This window comes from Rhyacophila brunnea, unplaced genomic scaffold, assembly GCF_057557595.1.
Source record: "Rhyacophila brunnea isolate RB1 unplaced genomic scaffold, BYU_Rbru_1.0 scaffold_142, whole genome shotgun sequence".
In the NCBI taxonomy this organism is placed as follows: Eukaryota; Metazoa; Arthropoda; class Insecta; order Trichoptera; family Rhyacophilidae; genus Rhyacophila; species Rhyacophila brunnea.
The window spans coordinates 761,093-785,593 of NW_028232799.1; the positions used below are offsets into that span (position 1 = coordinate 761,093).

The window sequence follows — 24,501 nt, forward strand, 5'->3', positions numbered from 1 at the left end:
AAGTGCATTTTCAGGCTTATTTCTATCCTTTCAAAAGCGTGGGAGCAATTTCATAATGATGCATTTGTTTAAATCGACATAGTTAAAAAAGGGTATTAAGTGCAGGTGTTTACCCTAAAAGGGTGGGAACAGATTGCATGAGCTCGTAAATAATATTAATAATTATCAGTTAAGTGTATTTCTTGACTCATGTCAGTATTTTATAAGAGGGTGAGAAAATGCATCTGTTCGAATCAGTATGGATAAGGGACTGTCTTACTTTGACTTTAAAGTGCTATTTGTATAAAAATACATATATCATCTTATTTATTACTGCAGGTGTGCATTTGGTTCAAGACGTTATTTTAGTTAATTTACTGCTTTTAGATGTTGAACTGAATGTTGTGAGATTCTTTTGAACATTTCTTAATTTGACACAATCAAGTAGGTACATAAATGTTTATATTATATTATATTGTTTATTATGCTATAACCAAATAGTATTGTAAATTAAATAGATGTGATGCCTCATTATAACAGTTACACACCCGCGTGCGCGAAACGTCAGGAAACAGCTGATGGCTTGTCATTCGGTTCATATGCCGAATTGTACTTGCGAAAATAAGATCGCGGATTTATTTAATCAATAAAATCTTTACGAGTATTGTTTTAATTATTTAATAAAATATTTCTTCGTAAATAAATTTATTATAATTAATTTTATCAAATATCTTAGCACTATATTTTATTTACTAACAAATCAACGATATTTATTTATACTTATAACCTATTTTAGTTACTTAATTTTATTGTATATAACTATTCGTATGTATTTTAATATTTATTTATTTAATAATTACACACGTCACACAAATTCATGAGGTGAGAGTTAACGTCCTCTAGGTTGAGGGTTATTGATTTTAGTACTTAAATCCTCGTAAGGGTACTGTTAACCGGTTGCCATTCGCGGCTGATGATGAATTATGTCATCGTAAGATGCAATTATTTGCATCGAACGCGGATAATCGACAATTACGATATCTTTATAAGTACTTAAAATGCCTCTCGAACTCAATTCGTGACAAGGGCTTTCTCACGGAAAACTAATAAATGCATCGAATGCGCCACTATTTACGCAATTAAATCTCGGCTTTTCTCCCGAGTGGATATTTTCAACTTTTTCCCTGCAGAGGAACCGATACAACCTTCCTTTGCGGATTATACTTCCCCACTACTTTATTCAAAATTATAACTCAATATCCTGGACGCTATCGGAAAAATGACAATATTTCTGGCGAATCATAGTCCAGTTAAATGATGACATTTATGTTTAATTTTATACTGTCGCCCATTGGTCGAGAATGTCTTCGGATTCGATCAATCGAATGCTATAAAAATGTCATCATTCTACTTAAGATTCTGCATTGTCTAAAATGGATCGAACATGTCGACTACCTCATGGAATAACACACCAATTCAAAATAGTGTGTTTTTTGTTTTTTGAGCTATTGTTCCAAAGAAAAAAATACCACACCAGCCAAATTTTTTTTGGATTTTTTTCTCGAAAAACAGCCAAAATACTGTTTAAAATAATAGTCATAAGTAGATAATTATATAACATTTTTTGTAATATCTTAAATAACATGGAATAATAACCCACCTTTAGTTGGTATCACAAGTTATTGTTATTAATTTTTTGTGTGATATTACTCGGAAAAAATATACATGCTTCCTAGACAAATCATTTTAGTGTATCATTTAACACTCCCGTTTCCACGATGGTCTCGCAGTTTAGAAATGACCTTAAATCATAGATACCCCACTTATTATTATGTATATAAACGTTTACTTTTAGCTATTTGTAGATAAAATATTTAGGCATAAAAAGAAAAATATATAGGTGGTTGAATTGAATGTTTTATATGTAAAATTAATCATTTTTCGAAAGTCTAATCAATATTTTGATAAGACAGTGATAGGGCTATCTAGAAAGATATACGTTAGAGAAACGCGCATAATAGTAATGTAAACATGGGACACTATTTTAAAATGTCATTTGTTAGTCAGAGATAGAAATGTATGTCATTGTTCAACATCATTCTGTGAATAATGCAATCAGTTATAGCCTCCCATAATATATCGAACCTTGAAGTATACATTTTCCAAATACATCTGACGATAATATAATTCACAAGATTTAAGAATGTACCATTCTAATAATTGAACTTACATAATTCTTAAAATCACTTCTGAGAAAATATATTATAACCAATAGAAAAAATCTTTTTGAAAAAAGTAAGACACCCGGCAGAAATACCTGCTCATCAGCATTCTTCAAAATCAAGCGACTATCGGAGATCGGTTTTTGTTTATTAAATAAAAGTACATATCTTCTACTTCAATTACTAACCGACGTCACGGATTTCTCCAATATTTTATGATGGTACTTACTCGTACTTGCTAACAATTTTATATTAATACTTTTTCCAAAAAAAAAAATCTATGTTTATATATCTGTATATTATTATATCTATATATTTCTATAATTAACAATTAAACTTATTACAAACCAACAAATAAATATGATATATATTTACTATTGTAAGGAATATCAACACAAAATAATAGCATGTATAAATTAATTGCCATTGGCTGCTAATATTAGGTAGGTACCAATATCCTAAGTATATAATATTCACCAAATAAATAGTTACTAACATACATATTAAATTAACTATCAGCGCATTCAAAAATTAATAATAGCATTGCCTTTATTTTTATAGAAATACTTAGATTAAAAGTAAAATAAAGACAAACAATGTTTGATTAATAATAATTTGAAATAATAATTATTTTTTACGTCATTGTAGTCGCCGGGTCACACTGTAGAATTCATATAACCGTTGGGATTTTGTGTCATTTATCAAAACAAAATGCAGTTATTTAGGTTAAAATACTCACTTCCATAACTCCACTGTAAGTTCAGGACGAACTGGTGATGTATCAGCTATAAATGATCTCTTCAAATTTGATGAATTCACTATTAAAACAATAGTAACTTTAAAAACAATATCAATAAGACGAAATTTGAAAGAGGACTCCGGACGGCCGAAAAATATGAAAGTGGGCGTGATTGTTTTAGAGCTAGACAGCGTGAATGTGGGAGCGAAATGCACGGCGTTAGCGCGGTTTGATTGGCTAAAGTCATATTCGGGAAATAAAAACTCTCCCAGAGATCTATTTCGACCGAAATTAACTTGGATATTCAGGTAAAAATTGTGGGATATTCGGGAGAAAACCACGGATTAATTGTAACAACATGGCTAATTCGGGTTTTTTTTTTTTTAAATATCTCTGTTCCTAGATAAAATATATATTGTTTTTATAAATGATTTCGGTAGAGTTCGATAAAAGAAATTGAACTGCATTAAAATGTCGCTTTCGACAAAAATGGATATTCGGGAAACAAATCCTATAGCGACGTTTTGTTAACAGCATTTAGCTAATGATATCACACAAGTCGTTTACATGTTATTGTGTATATTAAACCTTAATTCTAGATCATTTAATTACTCAAATTTTTCTTATAAGACCATTTGGTCTGCCTGAAAGAAATCATCCATGGTTCACTCTGAGTGGCTGTAAGTCGCTCAGGCTGAACTACGGGACTTATCACATGTTTCTTTTAGCTTCGTCTCGAAGTAGGCCGCACAATTCAACACGAAATCGACATTCACGATCGGACTGAAATAGTTGTGACTTCACAAAATCGTTGCAAGAAGTGCTGGCTGAAGGCACGCATTTCGTGGTCGTGTCAGTAGATCACTTGAAGAAACTATTAAGGAATGCGAAAAATATCACCTGCGTAATATGAATAATATTGTTTTAAAAAGGTTATTCACCAAAATGTCTCATTTCATGTTTTAAAAGATTAACAAGTTGCGAGCATCTAAATGAACATACATTGCATTTATAAGGTTTTTCACCAGTATGTGTCATTTTATGTGTTTTGAGTTCACTATGAGTGATGAATTTTTTAAAACACAAATTGCATTGGTGTGGTTTTTAACCAGTATGTGTCAATTGATGTTTTTTTAAATTACTTATTTGCAGAAAATTTTTAAATCACATCGCATTGATGTGGTTTTTCACCCGTGTGTCATTTTATGTCTTTTGAGTTCACTACTTGTGATGAACTTTTTAAACACACATCGCACTAATGTGGTTTTTCACCAGTATGTGTCAATTGATGCGTTTTTAAATTACCAATTAGCAAAAAAAAAATTAAAACACATCGCATTGATATCGTTTTTCACCAGTATGTGCCATTTTATGTCTTTTGAGATTACCAATATGCAGAATTTTTTGAAAGCACAAATGGCAGTGATGTGGTTTTTCTCCAGTATGTGCCGTTTGATGTGATTTTAGAGTATTTAAATGCGTAATTTTTATTAAACATACATTGCATTAGAGTCATTTATCACCATTATGAGTAATTTTATGATGTTTAAGAGTTTTAATTTGTCTGAATTTTTTAAAACACACATTGCATTGATGTGGTTTTTCACCAGTATGTGTCATTTTATGTATTTTGAGTGTACTATTTGCGATGAACTTTTTAAAACACACATCGCACTGATGTGGTTTTTCACCCATGTGTGTCATTTTATGTCTTTTGAGATTACCACTTCCGATGAATTTTTTAAAACACACATCGCATTGATATGGTTTTTCACCAGTATGTATCAATCGATGTTTTTTTAAATTACCAATAAGCAGAAAATTTTTAAAACACACATCGCACTGATGTGGTTTTTCACCTGTATGTATCATTTTATGTTTTTTGAGATCACTACTTACGATGAACTTTTTAAAACACACATCGCACTGATGTGGTTTTTCACCCGTGTGTGTCCTTTTATGTCTCTTGAGTTCTTTACTTGTGATGAACTTTTTAAAACATACATCGCACTGATGTGGTTTTTCACCAGTATGTGTCAATTGATGTGTTTTTAAATTACCAATTAGCAAAAAAAATTTTAAACACACATCGCATTGATATTGTTTTTCACCAGTATGTGTCATTTTATGTAATTTGAGTTCACTATTTGTGATGAATATCTTTAAACACACATCACACTGATGTGGTTTTTTAAGTGTATGTGTCAATTGATGTTTTTTTAAATTACTAATTTGCAGAAAATTTTTAAAACACACATCGCATTGATGTGGTTTTTCACCTGTATGTGTTAATCGATGTGTTTTTAAAGTACTAATATGACGAAATTTTTTAAAACACACCTCGCATTGATGTGGCTTTTCACCAGTGTGTGTCATTTTATGTAATTTGAGTTCACTATTTGTGATGAATTTCTTTAAACACACATCACACTGATGTGGTTTTTCACCAGTATGTATCATTTTATGTTTTTTAAGATCATAAATGCGCCGGAAATTCTTTAAACAAACATCGCATTGATGTGGTTTTTCACCAGTATGTGTCATTTTATGTAATTTGAGATCACTATTTATGATGAACTTCTTAAAACACACATCGCATTGATGTGGTTTTTCACCCGTATGTATCTTTTGATGTGTCTTTAAATGACTAATTTGCAGAAATTTTTTAAAACACACATCGCATTGATGTCTCTTTTCACCAGTATGTTTCATGTATGACTTAAGATGCTGAGACATGCATGAAACGTAGTGATGATTTAGATGTTTTACAGTTTCAAACACTCTATAACAATTATTACAAATAAAGTTACGTGGGAAATATGTAACTCTTCTCAACATAATTCGAACCTCCTTTGGCAAGTATAATTTCTTAAATTCGAGTTTGATGTTCTGTTCATCGATGGTTATTTCCGAATGCTGCAACATCATTTTTATGTTTTTATTGATTGCATGTGCAATTTTGTTGATACTAGGGTCATTATCAACCGTATCTTTTTTAACGATATCCAAAGCTTTACTCCTACGTACTGCAAAATATTTCTGGGTAGAAATCTACAAAAAGAATAGGAATATTATCAATAAAATATACTTATGTTCCAATGTCCCCTAATATAGCACTGATACTGATACTATGTCGTTTGTAAAGTGTTTTTCTGTTAAAACGATACGTTACACTGCGCTCACTCGTTGACATTTATAATCAAAATCTTTTCTTTTTTTTTAATATGGTGAAAATTACAAATTATTAATATAAGACGTTTACAACATGTAATTTAGAAGAAAATGAATAATAATAAAAGAGTATTACATATATATTAAAAAAAAAAAAGATGGCCATAAAACAGTACAATTAGTATAGACATTAAAAATTTAAATAATAAGGAAGTCCCTGAATGACATAAGCATACCCTATTTTAAGAATTTATAAAACAATGCCTACATATACTCATCCTGACGCAGGTGAAATATGTCAATATCTGATGTAATTTGGTTGTACAAACTAATTGCCATACCAATTGCCATTATCAATGGCAGGTTAGTTGTGCACCTTGGGAGAACAAAAAATGGATGCCCACGATTCTTAAGATAATTATCAGACACACAAATTAATCACACGAAGAATGTCAGTTTTCATTTACGCCGCGTGTAAGTCGAAAAAAATATGTAGCTAAATGAAGATCTCTTCTAAACTAAGCTACAGTATGTAAGCATACCTAATGATCGGTATATACAGTCTGGAAAATCTTCATGAATATAACCACGCTTGAACAACTCTAATAAATTATTCAAATTTACTCAGAAAAGCTGCTATCGATTTACATAACTTATAGATAACTGCATTTAAGAGCAAAATTGCGTTTAGCGACGAGGTTTATTTTTTCTTAACGGGTTTGTAATAAGGAAAATCGTCCACACTGAATAAGACCAATCTAGAATACTCCCTCGTATTCATTACATCCACAAAAATGCACCGTTTCATGCGGTTTACACGCTGGTGGCATCGACGCACAATTCTTTAAAAATGGGGCGAAAGCCCACGTCAACGTCAATGGAAATCCTTGTCATACCATGATTATTTTGATTTAAATATGGATTTATTCGAAAGAACAGTGATTTAATTTCAACAGGATGTGCCATACAGCTATCGCAACCATCGTTTTATTTAAATTAAGTATTGGCGATCACTTGATTTTGAGAAATGGACCTGTCAAATAATTGGCATACACGCTTGTTCAATGTGATATCTCTGGATTACTTACTGTGAGGTTTCGTGAAGTCACTGGTATATGCTGATAAAGCAGCAGTGTTTAAGGTATTAGAAGCCAACATTTCACGTACTATACGACCGGCAGTGCTTTAATAAAAGTAGTCCAAATTGGGCGCCCAGAATTTGCTTAGTTGAGAATACTAAGGCCACATACCCGAAATCATTTTCAAATGTTAATGTTATGTAGGGGTCGAATTTTCGAAAAAAAAATATTTAAATTTAACTTGTAATCTTTTTTACAATTTAAAGTTTCATCGGACTTTAAAAAAAACATTTGTAATTAAACATACCTGGTCTAATGGCTTGTATTGTAGATTAGAGCAGCAAGGTTGGGTTAATTCATCATCAATATGGTGGATTGCATTCTCAACAAATTCTTCTTTGATGATAACTCCCTCATTATTATACTTATACTTAATATTCATCATATCGTTTTCACGCTTCTAAAAATAACAACATTGTTAATATTATGTAACAGTATCATCATTACAGTTAGCCAAAAACGGTCTCCCAGAGCTTTTTCTTCAATAATTGGTCGCCTATTGACACGACCACAAAAATGCGCGCCTTCAGCGAGACTTTTTTGCGACGATTTTATGACGTCACAACTATTTTGCTCCGATCGAGAGTATCGATTCCACGTTGGAATACGCGGCCTACCTCGAGACCTGACTTACAGCCACTCAGACTGAAGTATGGATGATTTGTTTCAGGTAGACCAAATGGTCTTATAAGAAAAATGTAATTAAATAAAAAGTCTAGAAATTGAGGTTAAAAATAAAAAAAATCCATGTGAACACGTTAGGCGTTATCATTAGCTAAATGCTGTTACTAAAGCTAATTTATAACTATAATCTTCTTTGCATTATATAAAATAATTTTGCGTAGGTACGTAATATTTTGAATTCGCCCCAGAAAATAAAACCAATAACGTAACCAATCTATTTCGGGCAATGTAAAATCTTCAGTAGAATGATGACATTTGTATAGCATTTGATTGGCTGATTTTTCGATCAATTGGCGAGCAGTATAAAATTAAACGTAAATGTCATCATATAGCAGGAGTGTGATTCGCCAGAAATGTTGTCATTTTTTTTGACAGCGTCCAGGCTGTCGAATTAAAATTTTTAATAAAGTAGTGGGAAAGTATAAGCCCCAGGGGAACGTCGTATCGGTTCCTCTGCGGACAAAAAGTTGAAAATATCCACTCGGAAGAAAAGCCGAGATTTAACTGCGTAAATAGTGGCGCATTCAATGGATTTATTAGTTTTCCGTGAGAAAGCCTTTGCCACGAATTGAGTTGGAGAGGCATTTAAAGTGTAACGAAATAGTAATTATTTCGATTACTCCGCGATTGATGTAAACAATTGCATCACTTTACGATGACATCATTCATCATCAGCCGCGCATGGCAACTGGTTTACAGTACCTTGCGAGGACTTTAGTACTAAAATCAATAACCCCCAATCTAGAGGACGTTGACTCTCACCCCATGAATTTGTGTGACGTGTGTAATTAAATAAATAAATATGAATAATTATATACAATAAAATTAAGTAAATAAAATAAGTTTATAAAAATAAATATTGTCGATTTGTCAGTAAATAAAATGTAGTGTTAAGATATCTGATAAAAATTAATTATAATAAATTTATTTTATGAAAGAATAATTCAATAAATAATAAAAATCATAACTACAAAGACTTTTTATTTGAATAGGTCCGCGATCTATATTACGACTGCCACAATTCGGTACGTATTTGCGGTAGTATTGAACTTGAATTGTCAGCTGTTCTTTTTGACGTTTTGCGCACGTGGGTGCGGAACGAATTAAGATTAAAATAAAGTATCTAAAGGATTCTGACGTTATTCTATTATTAGGTGGCGATTTCAAACCATTAATATAACAATATTGTTGCGGTGTGTTTGAAAGTGTCGACAAGAACTTTTATTTGACTACCCCCTCCGACTTAGAGCTGAGCTAGCCTAAAGCAGGGGTTCTCAATTTGGTCTAAGGGCAGGACCGGTTGAGAATACAATGCCCTTGTGGTTTTACCAGGACCGGGGTAACGTCACTATGCATGACTTAATTTGGCAGGTGAATGTATAATCACCGAACGACATTCCAATGTTATGGGCAATCCGACAAAATAGTGCACTCTTGCGGTCATACTTGTTTGTTTTAGTTCAATTAAGAGTACATATTACAGATGGCTGGGTTAGTTTTTTAAAACGCATTAAGCCTTGCCTATACCAAACCAAAATAAATTAAAAACATTCTTCCATCTATAAATTATCAAAAATTCTGTATAATTTAATAACATTATGGATCGATTTCGCAGGGGTTTTCTTAAATTTTAATGACTAACATCATCAGTAAATTATTTTAGTCTTAGTTCAATGGAAACAAATACGTAGATACGAACAAATAAGTTTTGTGTGTATTATTTTTATGTTGGATATTAGCAACATATGTAAACCCTTTGCCGCGGATGATAGCCATTTTGTAGTATAAATAAAAAAAATATATAAGTATAGTATACAGATGACAATATATAATGCATTATATACCTAACAACAATAATCAAATGAGCTTGTGTGTTATATGAGTTACCTGTGAATCACTTGCAAACGTCGACGCATCAAACTTTTAATACAAGTGACTGCTTTGGTCACAAGGAAAAGCCACTTTATCGAAAGTCAGCGACGCATCATGCATACGTTGATGGTACTTAAAAATGTGCGCAAATGAAAAAAATTCACAACACACGATGCAAACAAAATTTCTATCGAAAAATGAAGCTCTGTTCAACCTCAGAAGGTCTTCTATCGCAAAAGCAAGCGCTATTTCCTTTTTGATGTCCATTTCTTGCACTTCAATTTCACCAAACGACTGCGCAGACTGTCTTTCAAAGATATCAGATGCTATCATACAATCCATCGCAGTTTACTCGACCATAAATGTCCATTCAGTATTTTTTAGTACTTTAGTAAAATCATTTAGTCGTTTCAAACCATTCATTTTTCGGAAGAGTAGCGACCCGCACTATGACTGGCGACTCTCACTAAATACCAAACAAGTGATCATATCGAATCGAACTCAATGCATAGAAAATTTGGGTGGAATTATGGGACAATACGACCACAAGCGGTTTATTGTGCGCATATGGTTACTAATAAATAATAGGTATCGGTTACTACGCTATAATATGACTACCTAATTCTACTGAACTCCTACTGTGTAAATGTCTAAAATATTAATATGAACATCTCACGATATATGTATGCAGAGAAATATCAATTTTTCCTTATCATAAAAATATTATAATGTTCATAGGTAACGCAATATTATGTCGAGAAAATGACATAGGTACGGAATATAATAAATGACTATCATTTTTAGGTTAGGTCCTGTCTGGACAGTTATTACTTTGATAGATCGTGAGAAGTGGTTTGTCGTTTCAGACTAAACCACTTCTGACGGTCAGAAAATGGTTTGAAGTTTGCTGGTACAGTGAACTAAACGTTAAAACTAAAACTATTCCGGTTTGCTTATGTGCAGAGCGCCAGTTTTGACATGTCAAACTGTTTAGCTGGAACGCCTAAATTTATGTTGTCATGCAGCATGGTAGTGATTTAGAAAAATTTGAGGCTTACAACATTACATTTTTGCAAAAAGTTTTGAAAATATAATTATTGATCTATTCTTACCCCATTTCCCGTAGATATTGCTTCTGTTAATGGTATTTTATGGCTGTAAGTAGTTTTTTATAGACAATAGGCTTAGATTGTATTACCTACCTAAAAAAGACTAACGGGCGATTAATTTTATTCACCATACAAATGATCACAATTTTAGATAATCGCATTCATTATTGCTTTATATTCGAATTTATTGTGATATATAAATCACCATATTTAAATATACCTTTTCAAAAGATTTATATACCTACTCAATACTGTCTCAAAATATCTGTTTTAGCAATTGCCAATAACTCGAATCTACTCCGCAATTAATAAACGAAACAAGTATGGCCGAATTATAATATAATAGTTCCTTATGAAGTTTCAAAGATGCATTACAAAATCAAACCTTCAATGTAAGACGGCATCAAGGGAAGAAAACGGCACATATACCTGCGTACAATTGAACGTACCTGATGTATTGGCCTGTTATCTGAATTCAAACAACCCGGTTGAGGGTATTCATCATCATATAATGGGTGTGGTATATCTTCAATAATCTCGCGCTTGACGACAGCTGGTTGATCATCCGATGTTTTATCAGAGAGTTCCGCTATAAGGTACTGAAAGAAGCATTATTACATTTTGTAAACACAGTAAAACCAGTTTCAGTTCACGAAACGTCCATATAACGATGTATATTAATTATATTTAACATGAACTAGTAGATAACCTAACTTATATCACACATGTATCATAGCTGTCAAATTGTATAAACATGTAATTTTTTGAAACAAAGTTTAATATCACCTTATGTTCCTACATAGTATGTAAAAAAGCCACAGTTTACGATATTAAACTAACCATTGTTATTCTGAATCTAAAGTGATTGAAAGGAATTTAGTTTCCAAAAACTAACCTCGAAATTGCAACTTGAAACGTCCGCATTCTCTTGCGTCACATGAAAGCGAGGATCCGGGTTTTTCGGATGGCTAGTCAGCGTGTCAGACAAAGACTTGCCTTCTATTTCGGAGTGTTCTCCAGCACATTCTTGCTTTACATCCATGTTAAGGGTATATATTCCAGAAGCCACGTGTTACGTGACAGATAGGATCCATTTGTTAATGTTAGAAAAGTGTTGCCACAATACTGAAAACTATTTTCCGTCGAAATTAATATATATAATAGGTCATTACCGACTCAAGTAGAAACCCGTTAATTCACAACGACTGCAGTGGCGCACCCAGGGGCGGGGGGCAGGGGGCCCTGTCACCTCCCAAAAATGAAAATTATCAGAATGATTTTTAAACAATAAATTGAAAGCCAATAAACTATAACCTTTGGGCTTAGACAAATAAAAACACGGCATAAATAATGATTTGTAATAATTCTCCAACACCCTTTTTAGAAAAATTTCTTAGATTTTAATTTCGAAACACTACTGTCAGGTTTTTTTAGAAACCCAATCCCTAATGGAACTGTCAAAAAATTCTCGGTGTCCACCCGAATTCCGGAGTGGTGTAGGTCATGGCTGGGGAGGGCTGACAGGGCTCTAGCCTTGGGGGCCCGGGCTGTGCGGGGCCCAACGTATCGGGTTGACCAGATAAGTGAGATAACCATACATAATAAATTAACTTTAATAGTAAAAAAAAGTCACCTGCGGCGCTATTATACTTCATAACCATGAACATTTTCAAATACTTAATATAATTGTGCAATATATTTTTTGATTATTATGTGTCGATACTCGACAGCTCCATTATTAAAGTAGATGTATTAAAAATCGACAATAATTCACTGTATAAGTACCTACCCTTAATTTTAACTTAAACACATTTTGAAAAACATTAATGTAGTGTTTCACACTGCTTTTAATTTTAGCGGTAGGTAAGGGGCCCACCAAATATCCTAGCCTGAGGGCCCGTTTCTGGATGTGGGGACCATGGTATAGGTACACCGAGTGCAATAGACAAAAGACCGATAAACGAGAAATTAGGCTGTAAAGAAGAAAAAGAGCCTATGGGACTAATTTACATTCTCCTCCTTGCCCCCCCCCCCCAATATTAAATCCTGGGTGCGCCACTGAACGACTGGTCCTACTTTTTTCGTCCCCCCCCCGTTTTTTGTCTATGGATAACCTGTCATTGTTCTATAGAGTGCTTATACTGACGCGTCTGTCGTGTTCACACAGGGAAAAGTTTGATTCGAATAGTTACGTGACAATTTATACACTAGCATTAAATACACCTACAAAATGTAATGCATAGATCGATGCTACATATTTTTTGGAAATCGATATTACCACCTTTTTTTTGTGAAGGACTAGTCTGATATTATATTATTTATACCTAATTTATTAATATTTGTGATTTGAGATTTTTAAAGTTAATTTAATTTGAAACGTGAAAGGGAGAATCACTATGTCAAGCAATCTGGGATCTAATTTTGACAGCTGAACAGTGGACCACTCGTTGCTTGTGCAAAAAGATAATAATATATTAGGCTTGATTAATCTAAAGATGGCGCTGAATAGGTACAATAACACTTGACACATTTCAATATGAATTAAGTATTTTTATGTTTTGTTCTCAAAACAAAACAATGGAGCGAAAACGAAAACATTTCCTCAATCATAACGAGATCAGCGCATCTCAATATTCAAAAGGCAAAACGTTGTTAAATTTTTTTTTTTTTTTCGACCATGTCCGATCCTGATAGGATCATATGGGCCTCTACAGAGTGGAGGTTTGTATTGACAGATTTTTGTTTTTTACGAGAAATGGATGTCAGCCACTTGCTCAACCTATTAGGTCCATACCCTGACACACACAAATTGAAAAACAATTTTTGTACTTGCCAGACCCAGGATTCGAACCTGGGACCCACGGCTTTGTAGTCCAACGCTTATGCCGCGCGGCCACCGTGGGCGTCGAGTAATAGTAAGTACAATAATAATCTTCAACGTGGCAAGTGAACATATCCGTCAGTGCAATTAATACAAACCAAATGCCACCCGTATTTTGAGCCAGGCACACGGACATTGGGTGTGATTTGCACCATGCACGGATAGACAAGGCAAAGTCAAAAGACATGGCCCTTTGACAATGTCTTGTTTGTTATACTTACTACTTGAGCCTTGACTAAATGGGTAGGCAATAAAGTGTCCCTACTTTATTGTATTAATTGATTTATTATATAGATTAAAAATAACAGTGTAGGTATTGAGATATCCCGGGTCCTGTGGCTAGCTCGGGATGTTGGTAGGACCCGGGATTCACAAAAATTAAATGTCTTTCTTTGTTGAACACGTGGATTTATATTTTCAACGGTTATTTTCACAAATAAACCTATGTTTAACAGTACCTATCCAAATTAATCTTATATTGTTACGTTCCTAATGTTAATTATATCGCTTATATTATTTTTCGTTTTATTGTTAAGTTTTTAGCGCGGGAATTCGCGAACTCAATACCACGTCCTACCGCGACTATGTACTTACCTATTTTTTCTATTGTACTCTTTTTACATTGAGCAGTGATGCCATCTTTTCTTTTTACATACCTACTCCTGAATATTAAGTTTCTTTGGCTTTCGTTTATTTTATTCGGCACAATCACATTCTTCCCTGACATAGGTACCTACTATTATTATAATTAGATAAACAATAATTCTTAAGTGCTACCTAAGTACATGTTGAACATATTGACAGTTAATCAAGGAATTTTGGACGTACGTACGCCCATTGTTGACTAGGAGGTCAGGTGACATGGTTACACCTAATAATTACGTAGGTAATTAAGACTATCGGGAGAGTCCCAATAGTCATGGGTGTAACAGTATACCTACCTACGCTGTTAGTGTGTATTTGCCATTGGGGAATACGTGTAGTGCTTGAAATATCTCAAGTCAAAACCCGAGTGGTAAAAAACTACCTAGGTAGGTACTCAAATAGAATAGTACAAAACTTAAATCCAATAAAACACAGATTATTGTTTGCTCGCTCCACGGAATAGACTTTTTAGTTTTTCGGTTATACATAGTAAATAATTACGTATTGCGGCAACACTTTTCTTAAATAAATGTAGTACCTACCTTGAATGGATCCTGTTTGTCACGTTCTTCCTGGCATATTTACCATTAAAATGGATGTAAAGCGAGAATGTGATGGAGAACAATCTGATCCAGAAGGCAAGCCTTTGTTTGATACGCAGACTAGCCACCCAATCAGCCCGGAAGTTCGCACTCACGTAAAGCAGGAGAATGCCGACGTTTCAAGTTGCAATTTTGAGGTTAGTTTTTGGAAACTGACTTCTCTTACAATTACGCTGTATTGCGAATAACAACGATTTATATATTATAATATATGTCTCTTTTTTATAAACTGCGTGGAGACATATAATGATATTAAACGTTGTTTTAAAAAATAACTCGATTATACATTTTGACAGCTACGATACATTTGTGATTTAGGTTAGGGCAGGTTATCTTCTAATTCATTTTGACTATAATTAGTATACATTGTTATATGGATATTCTATGAAGTTACGTGAACTGAAAGTGGTTTTACTGTGTTAACCATAATGTTTCTTTCAGTATCTATTAGCGGACCTCTCTATTATAAAACCTGAGACGGATGATCAATTATCCGTCAACAAGCGCGAGATTATTGAAGATGTAATAGACCCATTATGTGTTGTTGAAGATCCTCAACCGGGTTCAGATTTCAGGCCAATACATCAGGTTCGTTCATTTGTATAATGTGTTATTTTTCTTCCCTTGGTGCAGTCTTATATCGAAGATTGGAATTAGTAATACGTTTTAATCTAAGAGCCGTTTCATACGCGACACCATTGTAACGAGCCGCTGCATGAATGGACGCGTTTAGACGGAGAAACAAGTATGTCACGTTCTTATATATTATGTAGAGAAACGATCATGCGGTGCCCAATCCGTTGACATCTTCCTAATTGATGAGGGTGACGTGTTTAGATTTATTAAAAAAATAAGAATACCCGCCGTTAGGGATCGCACATGTCCCAAGATTTTTTTAAAGGGCTCTATTGACTTTGTCAAGGGCCACTTTAATATATATTTTACCTGACAATGGAGACGGGTATCTTTCCGAAAGCATGGAAGATGTCGAAGGTTACTTCGATTCATAAGAGTGGTATGGAGTCATCAGTGGAAAACTATAGGCCAGTAGCCATTCTCTATGAACCAGCAAAAGTTCTTGAGATAATCATGCACAGCATGATTTCTCCGAGGATTGAGTCATTTCATTGCCGACTCAAGTATTAATCTATAGATGGCGCTGGTCATTTATAATGAATGAGCAGCACGGATTTGGAGCAGGCCGTTAAACGATTTCTCCCGTTATTCGGGAGTTATTTTAAGAATCGTCCACAATACGTATCGTACACCCTCTATCAATCACAGACATGGCATTTAAAACATTTTCTGGTGTGCCTTAGGGCTGAAAGTTGGGGCCATTACTGTTTAGGTTTTTTTATAAATGACATAGCATTGGTAATTAAAAATGCTATGTTTGTGTTGTTTGCTGATGATTTGAAACTCTTCATGAAAGTTGTAATGCAAGGATTTACTGCTGACAGTACATATTACCGAGGCCATAAAAAGAAAATCCACGTGTACACACGCATTATTGTGCAAGTTGCAAGAATTCTTGCATGAATCAAAAAAGTTCGCTTCTGAATTTTCACGTGACAGATGGGATTTGTTCGATATTCGCACCTGCGCAGTAGAGCGACACTGGCAAACCTGCTGAAAAAAAAACAACCTACAGCGCGCAGTCTCATTTTGAGGTTTACCGATTTTCACGATCTGTCAAAAAGTACCTACCATAAAATGACAACATGGCGTCTCGCTTACTATTTACGACAGTCAGCAATCTTACGTGTGAACAGTTATTTTCGCTAAATAAAAGCACAAAACATCTGTACATTTTCAATGTTTCCCATTAGTTCTTGGTCGTTCCCTCATGGCAAAGGATGGTGCCACCTTGGAATGTTATCATCTTTTAAGCGATCAAGAATTTCCACTCCTCTCAATCCTCTGCTTCTATCAGGACAGAGTGAAGGCTGCTCTCAGTCAGCTCTTTTACTTGGTCGCCCTTCTTCTGCTTCATCTGCCTTGAAGGCTACCCAAAATTACCAGTCTCTCCAAAGTATCCGCTCCGCGCCGAACAATTTGTCAAAAAACCGTATAATTCGTTTCAGACATAAATTGTCGAGAGACATTCCTTTATAAAATATCAACATTTTTATGGAATTTTATATAATATATGGAACATACATAATTTTGAAAACACTTTTGTGAAAATATATAACAAACTGAAGAGATCTTTTTTTGAAAAAAAAATACTTTAGGGGGCACATGCTCGTCATAGGTCAAAATTGAGTTTTTTTGTATTTTCAAACCATGATCCTGGACATTCCTAAAAGGTTGTAGATAATCTATTTATATAATTTTGAAGCCTTATTATCCTTTATATTTATTTTAAATATTTGATGACTGCATCAAGTATTTTTATTACATAAAATAGTATTCTTTTACACCTCTCGCTCTAATGTTTTAGAATATAGTCATATTTCGGTACATGTATGTGCAGTGGTGTTAACATTTTTCTAATTAACAAACTTTAATTGAAGTAGGGAGTTAAATTATATTAACGCGCGTGTTTGAACATGTACCGCTCAAAAAGAAATAAAAAAAAATTCGGTTAGGTACATGTTCAAACACGCGCGTTAACATCATTTTACTCCCTACTTTAATTATAGTTTGTCAATTTATGACTACGGCCATATGTTGTAGTTTAACCACTGGGGAATGCCAAAAGAAATGGCGTATTTCAAAAAAACACTACCTTATTCTTAGGTCAATAATTATTATAAAGCAATCAATATTCGTAGGATGTTTATCACACTTGAATGGTCAAAAATATAGCTTATAATTAGTACCTGTATAATTATCTTGAAATTTGTTAATCTTGCCGATCTTTTGAATAATAAAATGCCTAATTCTTGTAAAATTTCGGATCACAGAGATTATCAATATAATTTTTTATCGTAAATATTTTTCTAAAATTATCTCGTGATTAATTATACTTATGGTTTTATAAATGCGTTTAAAAATTAATAAATGTAAAAAATCTTAACACCACTGCACATTTATGTACCGAAATATGACTATATTCTAAAACATTAGAGCGAGAGGTTTAAAAGAATACTATTTTATGTAATAAAAATACTTAATGCAGTCATTAAATGTTTAAAATAATTATAAAGAATAATAAGGCTTAAAAATTATATAAATAGATTATCTACAACGTTTAAGGAATGTCCAGGATCATGGTTTGAAAATACAAAAAAAACTCAATTTTGACCTACGATGAGCATGTGCCCCCTTAATTAAAGTAATTAAGTCATTGGAAGCTATAGACGCACCTGGTGCGTAATAATCAGGCGGCCTATCGATAATAATTTACGTGTAATTTAAATAACCTTTATATTTACATTTTAAAGAAGCCGATTGGCAATAGTACATCAATTTGGAAAGCTCTTATTATTATCCGCGATATTATGGCTTAGTTTAGGCAGGGTTTCATGGAATTTTAAATACTAATTTAATGAAAACAAATAAGTATGCCTGATAATGTTTAGTGTGCACTATTTATGTCGGATCTTCACAGCCTACTTTCACCTAGATAATAACGTTTTAATATTTTATATTAATAATATGTACTTATTGACAACATGTTATTTGAAACTTGCTTCTTGCTTCAGTTTGCTGCGACCGGTGTCTTTGGTATCAAAGCTGAGACTGACATAAAGCGCGAATTCACTGAAGATAAAATGCCACCATTTTCTGATGAAGGTCCTCAACCCGGATGTTCGCATTCAGATTACACACCAGGACATGGGGTATATTCAATTTTATATATTGTAACATTTGCTTCTCTATTCGCCGATTTTTATCGAAGGTTGACGCTTAAGGGGGGACATGCTCGTCGAAGGTCAAAATTGAGTTTTTATTGTATTTTCAAACCATGATCCTGGACACTCCTTAAACGTTGTAGATAATCTAGGAGATAAGATGGTTCTAGTCAATATTAAAATATTATTTATACTATTGATCTAAGTTGCCTGATGAAATTTTAATATAAATTCTATCAATTTGAATATTTTTTATGACATTGGTTTCGCCTTTCGGCATTTTCCGACACTATGCACACTCTCCAATGACACACTGACACATAAATTACTAGTTACTACACGAAGCTTACAATGTTTTTTATCAAACAGTGTGCAAAATTGCCTCATATTAAATACGTTATTCTGGTGATCTTAAATTAATTTACCAAGAAATATTAGAAATAAACGCAGTAAAGTGAAACTATCTATTCACATCAATCTAAAATTTTGCATTCGAAACTCTAATAGATTTATACATATCACCAAGAGTAGTACCACAATTGTGTCATAGTGTGTTTTGTGCATTTTCGTTTGATGTTACATGTAGGTGCATTTTTTTAAAACTATTTACGGATCATTCCGTAACATTGTTTGTACTTAATATCTATGTTGGTACTATTACCATTTCTTATCGTTATTTTCACTCTCACTACACTTTTAATGTCTGAAGATGCTGGAAGGCAAAAGAATAAAAAATAACTAAAATGGAATAGTATAAAATCTAATTTATAATAATATTGACTTCGATTATTTTTGTTTTTCTAGGTTTCTACTAAAGGCTTTTTAAAAAAGCATCACGATATAGACATTTGTCAACAATCCTCGCCTGATGGAATCCAAGATAGAATGATACAGTATTCAGAAGTGACGATAGATGAACAACTCATAAAACGCGAAATCTCTGGCCAAGATACCCCGAAGGAACTTCGACTTATTCTGAGAAGAGTAGTACATTATTCACATAATTTGATTTGCAGCATTTGTAACGCAGTTTTTGGATGCGGAAGTGCTCTTAAAAGTCACAAAATGGTTCACACGGGCGTCATTTCTGATCAAAATGAAGAAATATTCTCGCAACTTGATCATCTCAAAGTACATAAAATGACACACACAGGTGAAAAACCTCATAAATGTAATGTATGCCCATATAGATGTTCGCAACTAAGTAGTCTTAAAAAACATGAAATGACACACACAGGTGTAAAACCTCATAAATGCAAGGTATGTTCATATAGATGCTTGCAACTTAGTAGTCTTAAAAAACATGAAATGACACACACAGGTGAAAAACCATATAAATGCAAGGTTTGTTCATATAGATGCTCGCAACTTGTCTATCTTAAAAAACATGAAATGACGCACACCGATGAAAAACCTTATAAATGCAAGGTATGTCCGTATAGATGCTCGCAACGTAGTCATCTTAAAAACCATGAAATGACACACACAATTGAAAAACCTCATAAATGTAATGTATGCCCATATAGAGGTTCGCAAATTAGTAGTCTTAAAAAACATGAAATGACACACACAGGTGTAAAACCTCATAAATGCAAGGTATGTTCATATAGATGCTCGCAACTTAGTAGTCTTAAAAAACATAAAATGACACACACAGGTGAAAAACCATATAAATGCAAGGTTTGCCCATATAGATGTTCGCAAAGTAGTCATCTTAAAAAACATGAAATGACACACACATGTGAAAAACCATATAAATGCAAGGTTTGCTCATATAGATGTTCGCAAAGTAGTCATCTTAAAAAACATAAAATGACACACACAGGTGAAAAACCTCATAGATGCAAGGTATGTTCATATAAATGCTCGCAACTTAGTAGTCTTAAAAAACATGAAATGACACACACAGGTGAAAAACCTCATAGATGCAAGGTATGTTCATATAAATGCTCGCAACTTAGTAGTCTTGAAAAACATGAAATGACACACACAGGTGAAAAACCATATAAATGCAAGGTTTGTTCATATAGATGCTCGCAACGTAGTCATCTTAAAAAACATGAAATGACACACACAGGTGAAAAACCTCATAAATGTTATGTATGCCCATATAGATGTTCGCAACTTAGTAGTCTAAAAACACATGAAATGACACACACAGGTATAAAACCTCATAAATGCAAGGTATGTTCATATAGATGCTCGCAACTAAGTAGTCTTAAAAAACATGAAATGACACACACAGGTGAAAAACCATATAAATGCAAGGTTTGTTCATATAGATGCTCGCAACTTGTCAATCTTAAAAAACATGAAATGACACACAGGTGAAAAACCTCATAAATGCAAGGAATGCCTATATAGATGCTCGCAATTTAGCAGTCTTGAGAGACATGAAATGACACATAGGAAAAAAACCATATAAATGCAAGGTATGCCCATATAGATGCTCGCATTTTAGTAATCTTAAAAACCATAAAATGACATACAGGTGAATAACGTCATAAATGCGAGCTATGCTCATATAGATGCTCGCAACTTGGTAAACTTAAAAAACATGAAATTACACACACAAGTGAAAAACCTCATAAATGCAAGATATGCCCATATAGATGCTCTCAACTTAATAGTCTTAAAAGACATGAAATGACACAAAGGTGAAATACCATACAAATTCACTGTATGTCCATATAGATTTTCACGACGTAATGCACTATTTTTCTCGACCATTTTCGATCCTAATGAGATCATATAGAACTCCACAGCGTGGAGGTTGTATTGACAGATTTAGTTTTTACGAGAAATGGATTCGAACCAGGGACCCACGACGCTATAGGTCGACGCTTATGCCGCGGCCATCGTATATGATAATTCATAATATATAATATATGTCCTATGCCTATATAAATGACAAGATTCATACTGTTAATTTCCTTATAAATGTAGGTTAGGAGTGATAATAAATGCTATCTTTTTAAGCGACCCTTGGGGTATGGCATATATTATATAAAGAAGTTATTGTTTTTTCGGATGGCGCCTCGAACGACTACCTTTATAATGCCATCTTATTTATACTTACTGATTTTGCCGCCTTTGTATGAAGTTGCCTGACTGTATTTTATTGATAATAAAATCATTGTTGTTTTTCTTGTTGTGATATTTTAAATTGTATTGGAATTTCCTACCTGAATAAATTAAAACTACATGTTGGTTCCTGCCAAAACTATCGAACATCTCGAGAATAGAAAAAATAATGTAGTGACGTAACCTGGCTCGCGGTTAGCTCGTTATGTAAACCAGGGTGTCCATAAGAAAGCCAGAAATGAACGGGAGTGGATCTTTATTATGGCACCACATTTTTATATATCCAGTAAATTAAACTCTCGGTAGTGTGACACCAAATTTATTCACGATAAATGTTCATAGTTATTTTTATCGTATTATTTATCAAAGTTCTGACAAAATAAAACTTATAAGGTTGTCTATAAACTGTTCATTTGATCATTATATAATCTCAATAAAACTCCCAAAAAGTTTCATAATGTCCACACTTAATTCGAGGAGTGTACACATAAATGTTCGGTAAATACGTTTATTTCTTAAAATATTTTCTTATAAAAAGTTACAATTAATTCGTATTCACATAATATTAAATTTATAAAATATATTTTATATTAAAAACTTTTAGTTTCTAAAGTTTATTTATTATTTACAAACCTAATTTCAAAAGTTTATTTTATAATTATTATAAATTTAATTTCAAAAGTTTATTATTATTTACAAACTTAGTTTAATAATTTGTTTTCACCTAAAACAAATTTTCACATGAATCTATAATGATTACGTCATCCCGGAAAAACGAGTAAGAATTACGTGTCATTTCCCGATACGTAATGCGGAGTAATATTTCGCGAGTGAGGTCTCGCTTTTTTCGCCGGTCGAAAAAATCTATCTTTTCATATCAAAAACATGTTTTCCCCGGTACGATCGTTTCTCGATTGAGGACTTGATACGCGACTTTATATGAAAGCTTCTTGGGACCATGCCCTGTATTGAAGACTTGCTGCTACGATGGAGATCTGTAGAACTGATTTTTCATAGGAAAAGCGTCGCCTTTTATACCCTCCTGGTTGAGGTCCAGTACGAAATAGTCCGTAAGGGACAGCGAATCTGTCGCTTTCATACAAAAGATAAACTTGTGTATATCTTTTATCTACGACACTTTTTCTTATGAGAAGATCTTTAGAAACGGTCGAACCGAATTTCTTATTATACGATTTTCACAAACCCACATACGTACCAATGTTATTTTGGGTAGCCTTCGGAACAAAGATCGTGACTACGCAGTTAGTGTGACGATTTTAAAACGATTAATTTTGTGTATTTTTATATATTATCTAAATGGAAGAAAAGGTTTTTACCTTGTCAATAAGCTATCGCAGTAGGTATTCGTATGCGGATTAAGGAAGTAGCGACCATCATCTGAGCAAAAACGTCACTTCCACCATATAACTTGTGCAACGATCTTACCACCATTCTAAATCATTCTAAACCAATGAAAAATTAACCAGCTTTAACAAAAGTGATCGTCGTGACATTATTTTCACATTCAATATTTATTCGTAGATCGAAAATTCTCACGTAAAGTAAATATTATAAGAAGATACCTACTGCTTATTAAGACGTAAGTATACGTCCTGTAGAATGATATGACAAATGCATGCACCTTTTGAGCACCTTATTATCAAAAGATACCTAACGACCATTTTCGAGTTTTTTCAAATTTTGATGCCAAACTGTTCTCTATAGCAATACCTATAGAATAAATATTCATTCGGTTGCGTAACTGCTTTAAATACAGAGATAATTCGTGTTGAAAATCATGTTCAGTATCAAATCGTGCTCAAATCCTTAATGGTTTAGTTTCAAAATAGACTCATATCCATACAACCAATGACATCAGAGATAAAAACCGCCATTTTGATTTTTCGTCCAATTAAGACCGTAGAAGGAAAGGTCACTTCCTTCAGTCTAACCTTCAGGATTGTTGTGACTGTAATTTTCTCCGTGTTTTCATTGTATTTTTATTACATTTTTGAAATTTTTAAAACTATGAGTGGTTCAGTGTGTTCAACAATTCTACTAGCACATATTGGTAAAGCTAGATAACGCCAGAGGAATCCGGAAAGATGAAAAAGTCGATTACAAAAAAGTGACATGCAAGTTATCTTGAAGTTTTAACCAACATGGGTGTATTCTTATTTGTATCAATTTATTTGATTTTATTTTACGTGATAAAATTTTTCTTTAAAAAATGCTTTCATTAAGTATATGAATATAATAATTGTATAGATAGATAATAAAATGTACCTTATACGTATGTAAATGTACATTATATGAATATAATATTTGTATAGGAATAAGTACCTACCTACTTTTTTTACAAATGAAAAAATCAGAAAACATTCAACCTACTAATTGAAATTATGTATTACTAAATTCTCTTTACTAAAATTGAATTTACTGAAAATAGAATGATGTTTGACAGTTAAACATATACTTACAATAATGACGTGATATGATATTTTATGATTGACATTGATAAAAACAAACTTAATATCCATTATCACACTTTATTCATGAATACTTATGATTCTT

At 33.1% G+C, this 24,501-nt stretch overlaps 1 protein-coding gene across 1 annotated transcript; it reads right to left on the reverse strand.

Moving 5' to 3' along the window:
• Positions 1 to 4,382: 4,382 nt before the first annotated feature.
• LOC147075529 (uncharacterized) lies at positions 4,383 to 11,957 on the reverse strand. Its single transcript, XM_085942408.1, has 3 exons — positions 11,811 to 11,957; positions 11,365 to 11,514; positions 4,383 to 5,667 (listed from the first exon to the last, which is right to left on the reverse strand). Exons 1-3 carry the CDS (start codon positions 11,955 to 11,957, stop codon positions 4,453 to 4,455), a joined length of 1,512 nt encoding a protein of 503 aa, XP_085798534.1. The 3' UTR covers positions 4,383 to 4,452.
• Between the last annotated feature and the right edge of the window lie 12,544 nt (positions 11,958 to 24,501).

Bases quoted from the DNA above. Each gene is read 5' to 3' on its own strand.
- LOC147075529 (XM_085942408.1), bottom strand. From the start codon at position 11,957: ATGGATGTAAAGCAAGAATGTGCTGGAGAACACTCCGAAATAGAAGGC. The intron at 11,515-11,810 runs GTTAGTTTTTGG...TGCTTCTTTCAG, and splicing joins TTTCAAGTTGCAATTTCGAG to TACCTTATAGCGGAACTCTC. The intron at 5,668-11,364 runs GTACGTTCAATT...TGCATGTCTCAG, and splicing joins ATAACAGGCCAATACATCAG to CATCTTAAGTCATACATGAA.